Raw genomic sequence first — 20972 nt, 5'->3', positions numbered from 1 at the left:
AGAAACTTCCATTATACAAGTACCCTAATATTAGGGTCTGCTATGGATTTAACCAAATATAAATATATGTATACAAGTATGCATTCTCTAGCAAGCATCATCAGTTCATTAATATTCACAAAGGAAAGGTGGTACTTGTGTTTACAAGTTCTAAAAAGCATACATATCCTTATGCACATTATGTGAAGGATTAGCCCAAACATTTGTAATGTACTATGGCAGTCATAGTTCAGCTGGAGCTGAAACAACATGCTAGTTGAAAAGCCATGCTAGTTGCCTTCATTTTTTTTATTAATTTATTTTGAATTATCAACAATCACTTCCATAAGCTTTTGAGTTTTACATTTTTCTCCCCTTCCTTCCCCACCTCCCTCCCCAAGATGGTGCGTAATCTCATATAGGCTATACATATACATTCCTATTAAACATATTTTCACATTACTGATGTTGTAAGTAAGAATTAGAACCAATAGGAGCAACCACCAGAAAGAGGAAACAAAACACAGCAGAAGAAAAAAAAATAGCAAATAGCATGCTTCAATCTGCATTCAAACTCCATAGGTCTTTCTTTGGATATGGATAGCATTTTCCATCATGAGGACTTTGGAGATGTCTTAGATCCTTATATTGCTGAGAAGGGTTAAGTCTATCAAAGTTAGTCATCACACAACATATCTGTTACTATGTACAATGTTCTCCTGGTTCTGCTCACTTCACTCAGCATCAGACCATACAAGTCTTTCCAGGTTTTTCTGAAGTCAGCCTGTTCATCATTTCTTATAGCACAATAGTATTCCGTTACATTCATATACCACAACTTGTTCAGCCATTCCCCAATCGATGGGCATCCTCTCAATTTCCAATTCTTTGCCACCACAAAAAGAGCTGCTATGAATATTTTCTACATGTGGGTCCTTTTCCCATTTGTATGATCTCTTTGGGATACAGCCCTGGAAGTGCTGGGTCAAAGGGTATACACATTTTTATAGTCCTTTGGGCATAGTTCCAAATTGCTCTCCAAAATGGTTGGATCAGTTCACAACTCCACCAACAATGCATTAGTGTTCCAATTTTCTCACGTCTTCTCTGACATTTATCATTTTCCTGTTTTGTCATGTTGGCCAATATGATAGGTGTGATGTGGTACCTCAGAGTTGTTTTGATTTGCATTTCTCTAATCAATAGTGATTTAGAGCATTTTTTCATGTGACTATAGATGGTTTTAATTTCTCATCTAAGAACTGCCTGTTCATATCCTTTGATCAATTGGGGAATGACTTGCCTTCAAATTTTTGATGGGCTAATGTATACATGATGGTCAACTCTTCTCCCCACTTTCTTTTCTGTGGTGATTTCTTTGGCTTCCATGGGTTCAATTATTTTTCTTACAAGGATGACTGCTATACCCAGATCTTCAACCTTAATCTCTTGAACTCCCAGTCTTCCCTTACCAGTGTTCTTTTGGCATCTCAAGTTAAATTTTTCCAAAATGGAAATCAACATATCCACCCATTCCTGAGAATGTTAGCATGAGACAAGCGACAGACTAGGAAGTTATCCTGGAATGCAATCCTGAGAGTGGAACACATGAAAACATCACCATGGGAATAGAAGTGGAGCAATAGAGATGGCACTTAACAGCTCTAGACTCCCAGGCCATTAGACAAATCCCATTAGACTCTGTTTTGCTGAACTGAACCAAAGAAGACAAAAGGCTAATGATTTGTCCCTCCCCTTACGCCTCTCTTTTCCTGAGAGAGGCATGTCTATTCTCTGAATCTTTCTTGCTTAAGAGTATGTTTGTTTTTTGTTTCACTTTTATTTTAAATTCCGTTTTTCTGAGATAAATGCATTGATGATCTGCATTTCATTACTTGAATGCAGTGGAGGAAAAGCAGTAAGGATGAAATGCCTGAGAGAGATTTTGCAAATGTGGCAAAAATTCACAAGGGAATTTCTGGCTGGAGGCTTAAACTGAACAAAGAGAATTACTAATCAATATTTTGTAACTTCCAAGGTTAAAGAAAAAAAGAGGGATCTGGATCACTAGTAGGCAGTGAGTTCAAGAACTTTGATTATAGAGGAAGAAGTTAGGATTGATATAAGAGACCTTTGACTCAACTATTCTTCCATGTTTTTCCACTTTAGTTCTATTGATGTATTTTGTTTTTACCTTATATATATTTAGAGATTACTCCCACTTCCTGAGAACTCTCTTATAACAAAAAAAATAGGTAAATAAACCTAATTAAAGAGTGGCTTCATCTGGAAATTCTTGCAACATTTTATATCTGTGGCATCTTCCCCATGTCTTTTATTAAGATCTAACAGAAATTATTAATTTCTTGTTAAAATATGCAGTCAAGCAAAAGAAATTTCTCTAATAGATGTACAATATATAAAAATATGTTTGTATTATGTATATACACATACATATGCACACATATACACACACCTATACATATATGTATGTGTGTGTCATCTCTCTGTAATAGCATGTTTCATCGTCAGTGCTCTGGAATTTCTTGGTCAGAGTTCCCATAGCTTTCAAAATTATTTGTTAAGTGCTATTATATAAGTTTTTCCATTTTGAATTTTATTCTTCTTTAGTTTATAAAAGTCCTCAAAATTGTTCATTTTAATAATATTAATGTTATAAATTGTTCTCCTTGTTTTGCTCACTTTACTGTGCATCAATTCATAAGTCTTTCCATAACTTTTTAAAATCATCCCAGCACAATAATATTCCATCACTTTCAGGTACCACAACTTACTGAGCCATTCTTCAATGGGTATAGACCAAGCAGTGATATGTTAGGTCAAAAGGAATGCATTGTTTAGTAATTTTTTGTGTGTAATTCCAAATTGCTTTCCAGAATGATCATACGCATTTACAGGTCCACAATAGTGCATCAGTGTGCCTGTTTTCCCACAGCCCCTCCAACATTTATCTTCTATCTTTTTTCCAAATCGTCTTTGCCACTCTGTTAGGTGTGAGGTAGAATCTCAGAATGGTTTTAATTTGCATTTCTCTAAATAGTAGTGATTTGGAGCATTTTTTTTTCGTTTGTCTATAGCCTGCCTTCCCATTAATTCCAGTTTGAAAGGAAAACCAAGCCAAGCCTAAGGATGGAGTTGAGAGAGATGACTAGAAAGAAAGCCAAGACTAAGAGTAAGGATTGGTGTAGGGTGCCAGCCACATGAGGATGGGGCCCAGAAAGAGCAGTGAGTAGCCTTCTCCAAGCCATTCTATTTTATTGTTGTTTGGTCCTTTCAGTTTTGTCCAACCCCATTTTGGGTTTTCTTGGCAAAGATCCTGGAGTGGCTTGCTGTTCTCCTTCTCCTTCTCTCCTTTTACAGATTAGGAAACTAAGGCAAATAGAGTTAAGTGACTTGCCCAGGGTCACACAGCTAGTAAGTCTGTGAGGCTAGATTTGAACTCAGGAGAATAAGTCTTCCTGACTCCAGGCTCGGCACTCTATCCACTGTGTCTCCTAGCTGCTGGAATAAGGAATATTTGTCTCATAAATGACAGAAAGTTAGATTTCATGAGTTTCACCTCAAAAAGGAAAGGTAAGTCTCTGACTACCCTATGGTTCTGACTTGAGCCATAGTAGGGAAGGATCCAACAGGAGAGGAATTCAGGGAACAGTAGGAGCAGTTAAGAACCCATCCAGAGCTGGGTGTGTAGAGAATACCAATGTCAGGAAGGCTTCAACTGGTATATTTGCAGCCTGCAGATTGAAAGAGAGACATTGCATATTGCTAGAAGAAAAGACCAGGAGCCTGCTGATTGGAGGAAGCTTAACTGAGCTGCAGTTTAAATTTTTGACCTTCAGCATCATTTACAATTTGAGAGAAGCAAAGCCTCTCATAGGTCCCTGGTTATTCTCTGCATTTCTCTCTGATTTGAGAGAGGGGAAAAAGAAAAGACGGCCTTTGCAGGTGCTTTGATACAAAAACATAGCTATTCGGACAAAGTAGAGTCCTGTTGCGTGAAGAATTGGTGGAACTTGTTCTCCTTGCCCACAGGATCACCCTGGGGAGTTTTGATGTCATCTCTGTTTTGCTGTAACAAGATTTTGAGAGCTGATTATAGGGCACAAAATATTACTGGCTGAGCTTTTCATTGCTCCAACTTGGGGGGGGGTTGCAGTTCTCTGATTTGAGGGTCCTTTTTATCACAACAAAGTATGAAGCTTTCTCAAGGGTCACTGTCACTGCTTCAACAGCTCAGGAGCAAATGAGGAGCAGATCTGCCCAGCAGAAGAGAAGTGAGGACCAAAAAGGAAACAGCTCTCCGAGAAGGGGTTTTGTGTGGTGCAGACTGTTCCTAAAGGAACCAAAGGCAACAAGGCCCGCAGTGCAGAGTCACGAGCTCCCCCAAACATATGGGCACTCCTCACTCATGCGACTCCTTGCTAGGTTTCTGTGTGTGCCCACACTCCTCCACAGATACTGCCAATGTTAGTGGATAGGTGTGGCCCAGGTTTATATGTGGATGTGATGTTTTGATTATTAGTACATGTGCTATCTTTTGAGCAAGTGTAATGTTATAATTATGCCTAGTTTTATCTTATAATTTAATGTTTGTTTTGCGTTTAAAAGCCAATCATGTCTTGGTAATTGATTTTATCTAAATGAGAAACCCATTTCAAGGGGATCAGGAAAAAAGAAATAGGAGTATAATCCACTCTTAACAGGCTTTCTCACCAGGATCCTGAGAACATTTGAGTCATATTCACTTCATAGTGGTCCATTTCTGGGACCCCCATTGTTGCTGGTGTGATGGCAACATGGGTGAGTGAGTCAGGTTGGAAAGCTTGAGTAGGGGCCTATGCCCTATTCTAGGAGCTACGTATACATGTTATTTCACCTATTGGAATGTAAGCTCCTTGAGGACAGAAACTATTTTTACTTTTTATTTTGTATCCTTAATGTTTAGAGTAGTAGCCTAGCACAAAATAAATTCTTATTATTTGGTTCATCAATTGTTTATGACTCTATTTTCTTTGTCAGGGAGCCACAGAAGACCTTTCATAAGGCAGTGAGATGTACCATGGATAGAGCACTGAAAACCTGATTCAAATATGGCTGTGTGATACTTAGTAGCTGTGTGACCCTGACCAAGCCTCGCAGGTTCAGTTTCCTGAACTGTAAAATGGGGTTGATAATAATAGCATCTTTCTTCCAGGGTTGTTGTAAGGATTGAATTAGGTTTGATAAAGTACTTATTAGCACAGCACCTAGCATATGGTGGGTAATTACTAAATGCTAATTTCCTTCCTTTCATTACAGGAGACAGCCTAGGAAATAGCTGCAATGCTAGTCAGTTAACTGAAGACTTTTTAAAATATTTAGAACTTCAGAAAATGAGGAAACATAGTAAGGAAGCCCTCGCACACTGGCTGCTATCTGAGGGAGGCACAAAGGAGTACTAAGAGAAATGACCACCTTCTTCATCTTCCCATCAAACCTCCAGACTTCTAGTCTTTTGCATGACAAAATTTGGAAGGTAGTAGGATCTTCCCCTTTATTCTATCTGATTAGCTTTTATCCAGTCTTATTCCTTTTTTTCTTATCCTTTTCTGTGTTAGTTCTATGTTCTTACATAATATATAATTAGCTCCAAATCCAAGGATCTCAGTAAAGAAAGAATGACTTATTAAAGCTCATCTGAAAAGGAGTGCCTTTTAGTGAAAACCTATACCATGGTTAGGGTCTATATTATATACCACCTAGTTTTCCATGGTTATACATAATAATTATTATAACAAATAATATTAATAATAACAATGTTTGCTTAAGGACACTTTACAGATATTACTTCATTTGATCCTAAAGCAACCCTGTGAGGTAGGTAAAAATTATTACCCCAATTTTATAGATGAGAAAACTGAGCAGTCAGAGGCATCAAGATCTCTGAGATGTTAGGTTAATGGAATAAATGGATAAGAACTCAGGCCTCATGAAAAGTGTATTTTAGTGTCTATTCATTTCAGTCTAGTAGGGACAGGAGAATTCAGTAGCAGACAGGATCATTAAAATTAGCAGATGGTGTTTCTGATGCCAAAATAAAGGCCAGAATAATTAGATGCACCTTGTCAGAAAAATCTGGTAGAAAATAGCATTGGATTGAACATCAGTAGACTTGGGTCCCATTACTCGTTCTGTTACAATTTGTTGTCTGACCGTTAACAAGTCAGTTAACTTCTCTGAGCTTTACTGGCCTCATCTATAAAATGAGGAGATTGTCTTTCTGAGCTCTGAAATTCTATGGTTCTATAAGTCTCTTTTTGAAATGTAGCTACTTGGAGGCAGATCATTACTATCCTAGGTCCTTTGCTTAATAGCTAAATATTCAAAACTTTTTTAACGTTTGCTTGGACTCATATTAAAGGTATGTCACATTTAAGTTCTGGAAAAGACTACTTACTCCAGAATAATATGAAAGGTTATAAAAAGTGTTCTGTCCCATTTCAATTACTCTTCATTGTTGCTTAAAAGTCCTAGCAATTGGAATCTGTGATTTCTTTGGTGCTGTTACCAGTAGAGGAAGGGAGGGAATGGAATATAAATAATTGTATGATATAAAATACAAATTTCATTTTCTGTCTCTTCTGTCAAAAGTATCCTATTATTAGAGTTATTAAAAATAAAAGAAAACAGAAGCTTTAATTTTTTTGGCTTGAAAAAAAGTGATTGAGAAGAGATATTTGAGGAAAATCAATTTCTGTTTCTTTCCTGATAAGCAGTTGGTGACATTTATTCCATCCTCTGGGTTTTCCCAAATGTAGTTCTCCCTTGATATACTCTCCCATATTCCTATTATATGTTCCAGGCACCATGCTAGGTGCTGGAGGTTCAAAGATAAAAACCCCCTCATGGAGGTTACATGCTGTTGAGGGGAGACATGTACACACATAATTAAATGCAAAATACATACCAAATAAATGTGAAGTAAATTCAGGGTGGGATGGACTCTAAAAAACTGAGGGAATTTGGAATGGCCTTTTGTAGGAGGAGGCACTTGTACTAAATCTTGAAATTAGGGTTTCAGCATGTTGAGGTGAGAAGGAATAGCTTCCCAACAAGCATGGGAGACAACATATGCAAAGATATGGAAAGTTGTGTTTGAGGAAGTGCAAGGAGGTCGGTTTGGTAGAAGGCAGAGTGTGTGAGGGGCATAATATGTAATTGGAGTCAAATTGTGAATGCCTAACTGAGAAGTTTATATTTTACTATAGATGCAATAGGGGAGTGATTGAAGGTTCATAAATGATTGGGGGGAAGGAAGAATGACATGGTCCAACTTTTATTATAAAAATATCACTTTGACAATTGATATAATGCATTAGAAAAGGGAGAGTGTGGATATGAGGAGACCAATTAGGAGTCTACTGCAATTGTCTAGGCAAGAAATGATAAGGGACTGAATTAGGATAAATGTTGAGTGGAGAGAATGGGAAAGAAGTGAAAGATAATTTGGAGGTAGAATGGATAAAATGGGGAGATGAATGAAAATGAAAGATCAAGGATGATTTCTAGGTTAGGAACACAGGTACCCAGAAGTATGTTCATGGTCTTGATAGAAAAAGGGAAAATTAGGAACAAGAGTGGGTTTAGAGGAAAAGATGAGGAGCTCTGTTTGAATGTGGGGCATCCAAATAGAGATTCCAAAAGGCATTTGAATATGTGGGACTAGAGCTTTGGAGAGAGTTTATGTAGATTTGGGAGTCATCTTATAGTTAATAATTAAACCCATTTGACCCAATGAGATCATCAAGAGAGACGGTAAAGAAAGAAAAAAAGAAAGACTAGGGCAGGGTCTTGAGGTGCATTCGGATAGAAGGAGCAGAAGAGAAATGAAGATCCTACAAGAGAGAGTCAAATTAATCAGATTAGTCAGGTAGGAGGAGAACCACAACAGAGCAGTGATATGAAAACTCAGTGAGGAAAGAGCATCCAGAAGGATGGCACAATCAATAGTGACAGGTATTGCAGAGAGGTCAAGAAAGAGGAGGAATGAGAAAAGCCATTGGATCTAGCAGTAAAGAGATCATTAGAAAAAGAGTGGAGTTGTACGTATGGCAGCCAAATTATAAGAGACTGAGAAGTGAGTGGGAGGTGAAGATGTGAAATAAATGAATAGAGATAAGTTTTTGAAGGAATTTGGCTAAGAGAGGGAGGGAAAATATTGTATGTTGCAACTTGAAGGCATTGTGGGGTGAAGTAAAAGATTTTTTGAGAATGGATGAAATTAGGGCATATGTGTAGGCTGCAAGTGAGAAATCTTAGAAATTACAAAGGTACCAAAGTAACAAGAAAGCCATGGCAAATCTGGATGGCATACTGAAAAGCAGAGGCATCACCTTGCTGAAAAAGGTCCATATAGTCAAAGATACAGTTTTTCAAGTAGCAATGTATGTCATTGAGAATTGGACTATAAGGAAAGCTAAGCACCACAGAATTGATGCTTTCAAACCGTGGTGCTGGAGAAGACTTTTAAAAGTCCCTTGGACAGCAAGAAGATTGAATCAGTCAATACTTAAAGAAATTAATTCAGAGTATTTACTAGAAGGTCAAATACTGAAGCTAAGGCTTAAATATTTTGGCCACATAATGAAAAGAGAGGACTCATTAGAAAAGATCCTGATGTTGGGAAAGATTGAAGGCTAAAGGAAAAAGGGATGGAAGAGGATGAAACAGACAGGTTGTGTCAAGGAAACAATGAAAAGGAGCTTGGAGAGACTTTGGGAGATAGTGGGAGATAGAAGGACATGCCATGCCATGGCCTGTGGGGTCACATAGAGTCAGACACTGCTGGATGACTGAGTAACAACAAAAGGAGCAAGTTCTCAGAGATGAGAACAGACGGGATCTAGACCACTGGGAGCAGGGTTCACCTCTGAGATTGGAACAAGGAGGAAGGAACTGGGGTGATGTTCAGAAGATTTTAAGTGTAGGGAGATGAGGAAGCTCTCCCGAGGGATGGCTTCAATTTTTTTCAGTGAAGTCTGAGGAAAGGTACTCTGATCAGAGAGGAAATGGAAAGGATAGTGTAGCTTGCTTGAAGAAAAAGTTTGCTGTGTGACCCTGGGCAAGTCACTTAACCCCAATTGCCAAAAAACAAAAACAAACAAACAAAAAGTTTGGAACAGATGCTATGGGAAGTGGAATAATCAGTCAAGAAAGAGTAAAAAGATTGGCATGCAGCAGTGAGGACTCAATGAGTACTGCACTTGGCATCAGGAAGACATGCATTTGAGTTTTGCCTCTGTACTTAACTAGCTGTGTGACTTTAGAGGTAAGTCACTTAGCCACTCTGAAGCTCAGTGTCTTCATCTATAAAATCCTGATAGAGTTGTTGTAAGATGAGATAAGGTATAGAAATAACACAATGAGATTATTAGATAATGCTCTGTAAAAAATAATGGTTAGCTAGGTGCATTGCAGAGCCTGGAGTCAGGAAGATGAGTCTTCCTGAGTTCAAATCCAGCCTCAGACACTTACTAACTGTGTGACCCTGGGAAAGTCACTTAATTCTGTTTGCCTCAGTTTTCTCATCTGTAACATGAGCTGTAGAAGGAAATGGTAAACCACTCTAAGATCTTTTCCAAGAAAACCCCAAATGGAGCCAGGAAGAGTCAGACGTGACTGAAATGACTAAACAACAACAACAGTTAGAAAAATTAAAATTCTATGTAAATATTCATTGTAATTATACAAGTCAGAAATGTCTTTTGAGGCCCTGCTTAAGTCCAAGAAGACTTCTTTGTGTCTTCACAGATCTCTCTCTTGTCTGAACTCATAACATTTATAATGTCTCTTACCCAAGTGAACGCTGTATTTTATACTAATTTGAACTTTTCAACATTGTTTGTGTTTGAGCCTTGTCTCCCCAACTAGATTGCAATCTCCTTAAGATTAGTGACCATGTCTCCAAAAGCAGTGCTTAGTGTAGCATGTTGTTGTTCATTTTTTTCTGTCTTGTCTGCCTCTTCATGGCCCCATTTCTTGGCAAAGATACTGGAGTGGTTGGCCATCTCCTTCTCCAGCTCATTTTACAGATGAGGAAACTGAGGCAAACAGGGTGAAGTGACCTACCAGGGTCACACAGCTAGTAAATGTCTGAGGCCAGATTTGAATTCAGAAAGAGGAGTGTTCTTGGTTCCAGTCCTGGCACTCTAGTGTACCATGGGTTCTCTCTAAATACTTGGTGACTGAGTCTCAGCTTTTTCTGCTCCTCTTTGGGGCTTCAGTCATGAACTAGCATTTTTCCCCAACTCCTTTCTAATTGTACTAGCTTTCCCATGTGTCTTTCATTTTTCTCTCTTAACTCTGTGTTTCACATCCTGTACAACTTATCGGTTAGAATCCCCCTAATTTTCCCTTCCCTTTCCTTCCAAATTATCTGTTGCTCATCTGTAATTATGTCTTCAGTAACTCCAAGCTTCCTCATCTTTCCTTACAGATGTTTTAACTCTTTTATTCCTCTAGATCCCCCTCCTCCCAAAAAATCAGGTTTATTTTTCTTTCTATTACATTTCCTCCTAGATTTCCCAGCTTTCTTTCCTCCCAGAATCTTCCCATCATTCTTGACTTCTCAGGTTTCCCTTGTAGACTCCTTTGCCCATCACTTTCATCCATTTTTCAAATATCATACTCTCGCTTCTTAAACACATTGCAACGTGAGTAAAAGAGTGTGAGGTAGATTCTGCAGAAACTGGATCATCACAGTAATTCTGAGTTTGATTTTGTTGCTCATTCTCTAGACCATTTACCTAGAATAAAATAATGCTTACTATTTGTCAGAGTTGCAGGCTATTCAGTAAACATCATTGACTTAAACTAAAAAAAAATCATTTTATGGCTCATAAAAAACATATCCAGGAAAGCATTTTTTCCTCCCCAATAAAAAAGATGTTAAAGTAATGGCGCAATTTAGATTTTTTAAGTGTATATCCTGTCAGTTCCACTTAACAAATATATATATGAAGGCTGACTGTTTGCAAGGCACTGGGAATAAAAAATGAAAAATGATCGTTTCTGCTCTTACGGACCTTAGAGTCTAAAAGGTGGTGAAACACACGCAAATAGTAGAATGATCAAATAATGAGAAATATAAAGAAGAGTCAGGAAAGGTACTGAAATACTTTTCTCCTTAGGAAGGAGAGACCACTTTCACATGGAGTATGTGTAGGAGGGGAAAGGATAGACAAAGGTTCCATGAAGAAGGTGGCTCCTAAATTAGGTTTTTAAGGAAGAGGACTTCACTAGAACATCACATCTTAATTCCTCCCTGCTCTTATCAAATCTTTCCTCACTGTCCCAGAAACTTACCATTCTCATTTCCTCTCTCTGTTGCTCTGCTCATGTGTGTCCCCCTAAATGGGATGCTCAACCCTCTCCCTTTCACCTAGCCAAATCCTGATCTTTCAAGGGCCAGTTGCCACCTCCGTTAAGCATCTTCTAAAATCTCCCCAGATCTCCCTTCACAGCTGCTGCAGAACGTATAATCTCTACCACAACATTTAGTATTTATATATTTTCTTAACCTTGCCATTACTTCATATTTTTGTTCCCTTTTCCAAATGATACAGAAGAAAAATCTTACTAGGCTCAAGAGCCCTGCAATCTCAAAATGGCATTGCTCCTATCTTGCTGAATGACCTTGGACAAATTAGCTAATCTCCCTGGGATTCAGTTTCCTCAAGTGAAAATAAAATTAGCCTCAATGATGTCTAAGGTCATTTCCAATGCTAACAGTTTCTGAGCTTAGCTTATAAGATCCTTGAGGGCAGGAAATGAATTTTATAGTTTTCCATATCTGCCATGATAGATTAGGCACAGATATATGCAGACTGCCTGACTGTTATAAATTCTAGTTTCTAAAAAACTTCATTTTGGGGTACTGAGTTTTTAACAATGATCTGCTCTAGAAATTTTACAAACTAATGATCTTTGAAAGAAAAAAGACATAAAAAATTATTACCCAAACAAGCAAATTCATTTTAGTGTCAGCATGTTTTCTTACAAATGTGCCAACTATGGTGTTTTTTAAAATCCAATATAGTATTTTTCACGGAGACCTGCAGCTCTTCATTTCTGTTGTTGTTGTTGTTGTTTTAATTAGAATATTTTACTAGGGCAAGTCAGCACAGTGTCGGAGAAAAAGCCCTGGGCTGAAATTCAAGATGGTAAAGGGACTCCAGAGGTAGTGTGATACATTGGGAATGATGTTGGATTTGGAGGCAGGGGACTCAGATCTAAGTTTAGCTCTGACACTTTGTAGCTTTGTGATCATAGGCATGTCATTAGGTGTTTTTCAGTCTCAGTTTTCTCATCTGAAAAATGGAGATTAATAATAATAACTGGCATCCACATAGAACTTTGAGTACGCAAAGTAAAAAATCATGTTTGAGATAAAATTTAATTTTTTTTTTTGCTTTTAGGCAATTGGGATTAAGTGACTTGCCCAGGGTCACACAGCTAGTAAGTGTCAAGTGTTTGATCAGAGGCCGGATTTGAACTCAGATCCTCCTGACTTCAGGGCTGGTGCTCTATCCAGTGCACCACCTAGCTGCCCCCAAAATTGAAAAATTTTAAACAAAAATTTGTTTGCCTTTTCTTAATCACTCCATGGTTCTTAACTATTTCTCCCCTGTATTTTGGATACTTGACTATAATAAGATTGGGCAAATTAAATTTTGAACACTAATGTTATAGTTCTATATATGTTGTCTTACTTTTGTATTTATAGCTCCAGTGCCTAGCACAGTGCCTCACACTTTTTTGTTTGTTGTTGTTGTTCAGTTGTGTCCAGCCCTCTGTGACCCCGTTTGGGGTCTTCTTGGCAGAGATACTGGAGTAGTTTGCCATTTCCTTCTCCAGCTCATTTTACAGATGAGGAAACTGAGGTAAGCAGAGTTAAGTGACTTGCCCAGGGTCACACAGTAAGTGTCTGAAGCCAGATTTGAACTCAGGAAGACTCGTCTTCCCAACTCCAGTCTCAGCACTCTATCCACTTCACCACCTAGCTGCCTGCCTGACACTTAATAGGTAGTTAGGTAGTTAATTGATGTCTGCTGACTGATTGATCTTCACAGAAAATCTATGAGGTAAGTGCCACCATTATTATCCCCATTTTACAGATGAGCTTAAAAAAAATAAAAAGGTTAAGGGACTTGTTCAGCATCATGTAGCTTATGTCATGAGTGGAATTCAAATTCTGGTTCCTGATTCCAAGGAGAGTCCTATAAAATAATCATGTCACTAGTTGCCTTACAGGGTTGTTAGGAGAAAGTGCGCCATAAATGTGTTATTATTTAGAATCTCTTTTCTTTCTCCATTTCTCTTCCTCTTCCTATATTCCTCTGTCTTATTTCTCCCTCTGCAGAGAATTCCTGTCAGCCTTGAGGTTCTTTGATCTATTGTGACAAATGGTTACTTGCTGGGTTTTCTGCCTCTGCTAGAGTCTCCCAGCGATTAAAGATCCCGTGGCTTATTCAGCTTCATGTACTTGACCTTTTCACATGATTGGCAGGTCTAAATGGCTACGGCAACACAGTAATTATGCACTCGCGGGTTTATGTTCATTTCATGAGGGGGAAAAAAAATCCTACCACAATGACACGGTTCTGTTGGATAAAGGAGAATAGAGTCTTTCTGTTCGTCACAATGATACTTCCCCTTCCCACTTCGGGGTCAGTGCATTCTTTAGGCATTATGTAAACATTCAATGTACCCTCACCTTGCCCACCTTAGGAATTGTTTACTCTATGGCTACTCTCTTACATAATTAAAATGTTTTGAAGCTGCTAGCTTTGCTCAGCAACACACTTCCACCCACATTGTTTGAATAATGAAACCCAAGCTTTTCCAGCAAAGTTTATGGCCACAAAGGCAATATTGCCTTTTAATGACACCTTGGTTTTTCACTACAGAGGAAATGTAAATTGTCCTAAATGAGCATGTTTCTTTATCAAGTACAAAAAGTACCCAGCTAGGTTTTCTAGAGATTTTTTTCTAAAATTGAAAATATTGAAATTTTTATATGAAATCTTCTGAATTTTTACAGATTTTGGTATGAATTCTGCCCAGGCTTAAGACCCCCTGGTTGTGACTTTGGTGGCTCCAAAATAAGAGACATAATAAGAGTTTATGCTAACAGGCGCTGGAGTTGGGGTTCTGTGGAGTCCAGTCTTTTAGGTGGAGCTTCTAAGGATTCACCAATCAATCAACATGTATTTGTAAGCTCCTATTTAATGCATCAATCACTTGGAATAAAAAGACAAGCATGACATTCCCTCCCCTCAAAGACATTACATCTTTTGGGGCAAGACAAGTTGTATATAAAGAGAGATAGAAATGGGACAAGATCTGCAATTTCCTTAATATAGGGGGCTTTCAGAAGAGGACACTTTTCTACCAATGCAGATCAACACCTTCTCGTCAATTTTTCATCTTGGTAGCCTGCCTAGTGCGCTGAAAAGTTAAATGATTTGCCCATAGTCACAAGCTAAATGACTTCCCCAGGGTCAGACAAACAGTCTATGTCAGAGACAGGATTTGAACCCAGGTTTTCCTAGCTCTGATGCCAATTATTTACCAAGCCCATTGCCTTTTAAATTATATTAAAATATTATACCAAATTAAAATTATATTCTATATAATAAAATTATATTAAATTAACTGAAAAGAAAATCATATGAAATAAATAAAATATAATTGCATGCATACTACTTCACTAATAAATATAGACAAAATGGAGAAAAGCTAAATTATTTATGGGGAGAGAGCTCTTGCAACTGGGGAGCAAAAAACTTTGTTTTGGTATAACTTGAGCAGTTTTGAAAGAAACAAGCTTTTCTAAGGGGTTGGAATGAAGAGATTGCTGCTAGGTGGCACAGTGGATAGAGCATTGGACCTGGACTCAAAAAGACCTGAGTTCAAATCCAGCCTCAGATACTAACATCCCTGAGCAAGTCATTTCACCTCTGCTTGCCTCAGATTCCTCATCTGTAAAATGGGGATAATAATAACACCTACCCCAACGCTCAAGTTGTCATGAAGCTAAAATAAGATAATATTCGCAGAGCATTTTGAAATCTTAAAGTGTTACACCGTGTTCTAGATATTGTTGTTGTTGTTGTTGTTGTTATTGTGGTTTGGTCTATTCAGAGGGGCTTATCAGTGCAAGGGTTCGGGGGCAGGAGATCGAATGGAAACACATACTACCAAGTGTGCAGAATAGGAAGATGGCTAGGAAGCAGAGTAATGTATTGTTAGGTTGGAAAAGTCGGCTGGAGCTAGGTTGTGAAGAACTTTCAGTGCCAAACTGAGAAGTTTGCATTTGATTCTAGAGAGCTACTGTAGTTTATTGAGTAGGAGAATAACATAGTCAGACCTGCATGTTAGGAAAATCACCGTGGCAGCAGTGTGGAGGATGGATTCTGAGACAGAGAGAAGAGGATGGCAGCTGGGAGACCAAGAAGTCTGAAATGAAGAGACATCGGTGAGAATGCAGAGAAGGGGATGGACATAAGCCATGTTGTAGAGGGACAAAGAACAAATTTTGGTAACTGATTGCAAATGCAGATATGAAGGAGTATGAGGAAGCCAAAACTGCAAATCTGCAAAGATAGTGGTGCTTCAACAAAAATAAGTAGAAGGAAAATTAATAAGAAAGATTCCCTCTTTTGATTTGTTTGCATCCTTTTCCTGAATTGCAGAAATGAAAGACTATCATTATTTTCAGAAGATATTTATTCTAGGGCAGAATCAGTCACTAAAAATCACTTTGGGACACCGTTTTAAAAAAGAATATTTGATACTCATACTTTCCATCTCACTCACAGTTTGATATATTTTCAGATTAGAACAATTCTAGATTTTTTTAAAATTTAGGCTTCTGGCAATTATTTACAGGGCAGCTAGGTTGTGCAGTGGTTAGAGGGCCAGGCCTGAATTCAGTCAGACTCATCTTCCTGAGTTCAAATCTGGCCTCACTTATTAGCTGTGTGACCCTGGGCAAGTCACTTAACCTTGTTTGCCTCAATTTCCTCATCTGTAAAATGAACTGGAGAAGAAAATAGCAGACCACTCTAATATCTTTGCCAAAAAAATATCCCAAATGGGATCAGGAAGAGTCAGACACACCTGAAAAACAACTAAACAACAACAATGCTTTACAAATAAACCTAAGTCATATGTACTCTAAGTCCAATATTCTAAATATCTCCCTTCCCATGCTTCTTCTCTAATAAATACTGAGAAATGTTGTTGTACTTGCTAAAAGTCACAATAGAGGGATGTGTAGTTTTAAGCACTAAAGCTTACAGCTGCATGGAGACTTTTGGGACACCCTGTATGAAACCTTTTTTTTTTTTCAATTGATCACACACACTTTCTCCTTTTTTTACGTATTCCTTTACTATCCCCACATATCTGATCAGTTGCCAAACATTGTCAGCTCCATTTCCAAAATGTGTATGATCCACTTCCCATTCTCTAGTCACATGCCCTAATTCCAGCCCTTTTCCCCTCTTGCCTGGACTGTTGTAATAACAATATCCTAATTAGTCTTCCTGCCTTTCCCAACTCCGATCCATCTTCCACACAGTTAGGATGTCTACGATTAGATGTCAACTTTTGTTTGTTGTTGTTGTTGCTGAGTTGTGTCTGACTCGGTTACTCCATCTGTTCTTAGCAAAGATATTGAAATGGTTCACCATTTCCTTCTCCAACTCATTTTACAGATGAGGAAATGGAGGCAGACAATGTTAAGTGACTTTGCCAGGCTCACACAGCTAGTAAGTGTCTAAAGCCTAAGAGGGGTTGAGGAAGGTTTCCTGTATAATGTGAGATTCTTAGCTGGGACTTTAATTGCTAGTCTGATAGAAGAAGCTGCATTTACACAGGGTTTTTACCTGCACCCTCCCTGACCTAAATAAAAGCAATTCCACTGTTATGATAATGATGCTGCCTCCCATCACCTTTACCTAACCCTACCCCCAAATATTTTCTGACTCCCTCCAAGATACATCTGAGGCAGCATCCAGAAGCTCTGTTATTACACTGACTGTGAAAAGAAGAATGAAAAGTTTCCTCCAATTTCCTTCCCCAAGAATTTTTTTTCTCCTTTTGGTGAATTCTGGAGTTCTTTGTGCATATGACTGATTTGGAAACACTTAGCAGAACGAGTCTTTACTTTTCAGTTAAATGGTAGGCCAGTAGAAGTCTAAATGGTATATTTATGGTAGCATGCTTGAATGAGATTAAGAAATCATAGAGTTTTATGCATGAGTTACATAAGCATATTATTGTAAGGATTTTAACTTTGTTTTTCCCTGCCTCTTTTAGGATTTTGTAATATTTTTCACATGTGATAATGAGATCTTTTTAAATGTTTTACTTAGTAAATGAATAATATATAACTAGAGGCCTTCTACATGAGGTATTACTGATAACTTGTACACTGGTACAATTTTCTGTGTTCTGAACAATCTCAGAATTTCATCTGTGCAATTTTTTTCTTAACACAGGTCACCGTACACTGTTTATTGGAGTCCATGTTCCCCTGGGAGGAAGAAAGAGTCACCGACGTCACAGACATCGTGGACACAAACACAGAAAGAGAGATAGAGAAAGAGATTCAGGATTGGAGGATGGACGGGAGTCTCCTTCTTTTGGTAAGTCTTTCCCTTGCCCCCACCTTGCCATTTAAAATAATCAAGTCTATAAAAATTCACAGGTTTATGGGACTCAATATTCCGTTGTGATCTGTGTGTACTTTGTTAAGCAGCAGAGATTGCTTTTGAATTTGTAATTTAAAAAAAGATATCTTACCACGTAAAAAGGCTTGAAAGATGCTCGGGCAGAAAGGGTTTTGGGCAAGAAAGTTTCCATCTTTATGATTGCTCTCTTGGCTATTTATCTTATGAAAAGGAAGAATTATTTAGGTATGAGATGGGGAAATCACAATTTGAATAGTAACACTAAATCTCTGTTATTCATACAAATAGAAATGATTGCTTTCATTTTCTTAATGCGAGGAAAATAGGCATTTATCAAATTTTTGCTTAAACAGCTGTAACTGCCCAGTGTTTACTGGGCATGAAAGTCTCTAAAGGTGAAAGTTCTGCTTAATCAAATACACTGCAAAAGAATTCAAAATGTGTTCATGCTTTAGCTTTTGAGAACCCATAGAATGATGACTACCATGTAGAACACTCAAAAGACTATTCTTTTCTTAGGCTACCATGGACATTTAACAAGTTTTTGGTGATTCATTGTGTATTTAGAATTTTTCAAGGCACCAGGAAGGAAATAAAAAGTATACAACATGATCCCTGAACAACGTGCTTAAAAATCTTATTAGGGAAGCAAGAATGTTGCACCTGAAGGAACTTGAGACAAAGACAACAAATTATAAAATGTTAATTTGATCGATCAAGTGACCCAGAAAGAACTTTGGGTAGTCAGTGATAGAGAAATACATTTGTGTTTGAAATTTTGTTTCAAATCTAATTTTTGTTTCTGTGAAAAGGGATATCAGGAAAGGAATGGTAATTAGTCAAGTTAGAAAAGAAGGGCCATTTTGTGGTCAGGGTGAGTGCTAGATCACACCTACAATCTCATCCAGCTCTAAGTCTATAATCCTTAATGATTCCTCGAAAAAAAAAAGATCTTTTTTTTCAGTTAAATGGCTTTTTTGTGAAACTATATGTTAAAATTGTTTTGAATTAAGATCAAAAGAAAAATATTGTCAGAGAATAAGGATTAAATTTCCAATAATATAGTATTAAAGAAAATATATTAATATAGCCTTAGAAAAGTGTTGTAAGTAGATCATGATAGGTTACACTTCAGTTCATTTGGGAGCAACATTATTAAGATTTACTATCAAGGTTTACCCCTAGCTCCTGGAAATTGCCTATGATGTGGATATTCAATCTTACTCCCTCCATACCATCAACTAAGAGTTTCATGTACAATCATCTTTTTTTTTCCTACTCTACTATGTTATGGAAATGCATGTTTTATTCCTTAAGCTCCGAATAGAATAAATATTTTTTTTAAATAGCAAACCATTAAAAATATATATTTGCTCATGTAGTGTTGAAGAAGTCAAACTAGTTAACTGGTGGCAGTCAAATAAACATCTAAATCCATTAAATACAATTGAAATTATAATTAATACAGCTATCCATAAATGGATTAAGTTGTTTCTTGAAGAAGATTTATTTGAGTTAATTTATATGTTCAAGTAGAAACTCTATAATCATTTGTTGAATGTATTGTACAGGGAATGTGTTCATCAGTAAAGGATTGGATTAGATGATCTCAGTGACTTTATAATTTTCTGATAGTCTCTGATTCTATTACTCGATGAGCCCTGACATCCCTTTTTTCTAGCTCTAAAAGTTTGTGGTCATATGACTTGCTTGATATCTCATAGTGAATTAGTGATAGAACTAGGACTAGGACCTTTAGGGCTACACTTGAGGACCTAGAGGGCCACATGTAGCCTTGAGGCCACAGGTTCCCCACCCCTGACCTAAGTCCTTTGACTCATTGGTCATTCATCATCTCTTTTATTTTTTCTGTTTCGATTATTGCATCCTACAAACATTCATATGGCAGCTAGGTGGCACAATGGATTGAGCACTGGTCTGGGAACCAGGAAGACTCCTCTTTCTACTAGCTGTATGACCATGGTCAAGTCATGTAACCCTGTCTGTCTCAATTTCCTTATCTGTAAAATGAGCTGGAGAAGGAAATGGCAAACCACTCCATTATCTCTGCCCAAGAAAACCCCAAATGGGGTCACAGAGAGTTGGACATAACTGAAACAACTAAACAACAATAAACATTCATCCTTTAGGTTGAGCTAAATACAAAAACTATAGAGTTTTCATTCAATAACATTTAAAAATAAAATAAAACTATTTCTTAAAGCAACAAAGTACAAAAAATAATTAGTAAATGTTTTTTGAAAAGTATATCTTTTGAAAGTAAGAATTAAAGAAGTAAGTACACAAGTACTTTAGTATTTTTTTGGTTAGGATGAAGATCTGCAGCTAAAAGGGACCTTAGAGTTCATCTCCATTATTATTTCCCAACTGCTACGATTGTTTTTCTAAACATAGTCATCATCATCAGCATCATCAGCATCAGCATCCTCCTCCTCATCATCATCGCTTGCATTTATATAGCGCCTACTGTGTACTAGGTACTTTAATAAGCACTTTATAAATATTATCTCATTTGATCCTCACAACAACTCTGGGAGGTAGGTGCTATTATTTATCCTAATGTTACAATTAAGGAAACTGAGGTAAACAGATATTGAGTGACTTGCCCATGGTCACACAGCTAGTTAATAGTCTCAGACTATATTTGAACTCAGATTTCCAGACCCAGAACTCTATCCACTGCACCACCTAAGCCGCCTAATCAGAATACTCTTTTGTAACTCCCCTCACTTCCTTAAAATTAGAAAATCCCACCCAGGACATGGCTTTGGGACTTCAATCCAGCTCAGTATTAAAAACCACTCAAGCTCTTTATAGTTACAAATATAACTGATTCAGTTTAAGCTAACTTTACTCTGACTTTCCCCACTCCATAGAGGAGTGCTGCTGTTGAAGTAATTCCATATACTTTTTAGCTGCTTTCTCTTTCAGAACTCTTATCTGTGCCCTAAATCCCTTCTCCTCTAGAATCTTTATTCCAATAGTTACCTCCTGTTTCATACATCAATCTATCTCTCTCCACCAGCTCCTCTTTTGTTTAGGTGTCCCTGATTTCTTTTTTTTTTTTTTAAGTATACTTAGTGCCTAAGTATGACGTCTGAGAGGTATGCTACTTACCATCTCTTGGCTCTCTCCCTACTGATCCTTCACAAAACCCTTTGGCATTTCCTCTTCCTAACTCTTCGATGTTGCTCTAAAGGTTCTCTTCTGTGT

The 20972-nt window shown here is 37.6% G+C and overlaps 1 protein-coding gene across 4 annotated transcripts in view; it reads left to right on the top strand.

Moving 5' to 3' along the window:
- The window catches only part of SLC4A10 (solute carrier family 4 member 10), a 373505-nt gene that overhangs the window by 159431 nt on the left and 193102 nt on the right, over positions 1–20972 (top strand). For all 4 annotated transcript variants that reach the window (XM_021004923.2, XM_021004925.2, XM_021004921.2 and 1 more), the window contains exon 3: positions 17547–17693. In XM_021004923.2, coding sequence (XP_020860582.1) covers positions 17547–17693 — 147 coding nt within the window. The remainder of the gene's footprint in view (positions 1–17546; positions 17694–20972) is intronic.

This window comes from Phascolarctos cinereus, unplaced genomic scaffold (genome assembly GCF_003287225.1).
Source record: "Phascolarctos cinereus isolate Bilbo 61053 unplaced genomic scaffold, phaCin_HiC Scaffold_726;HRSCAF=1367, whole genome shotgun sequence".
Taxonomy (NCBI): domain Eukaryota; kingdom Metazoa; phylum Chordata; class Mammalia; order Diprotodontia; family Phascolarctidae; genus Phascolarctos; species Phascolarctos cinereus.
The sequence above is the reverse complement of the archived record's forward strand: the minus strand, read 5'-3'. Positions and strand labels throughout refer to the sequence as shown.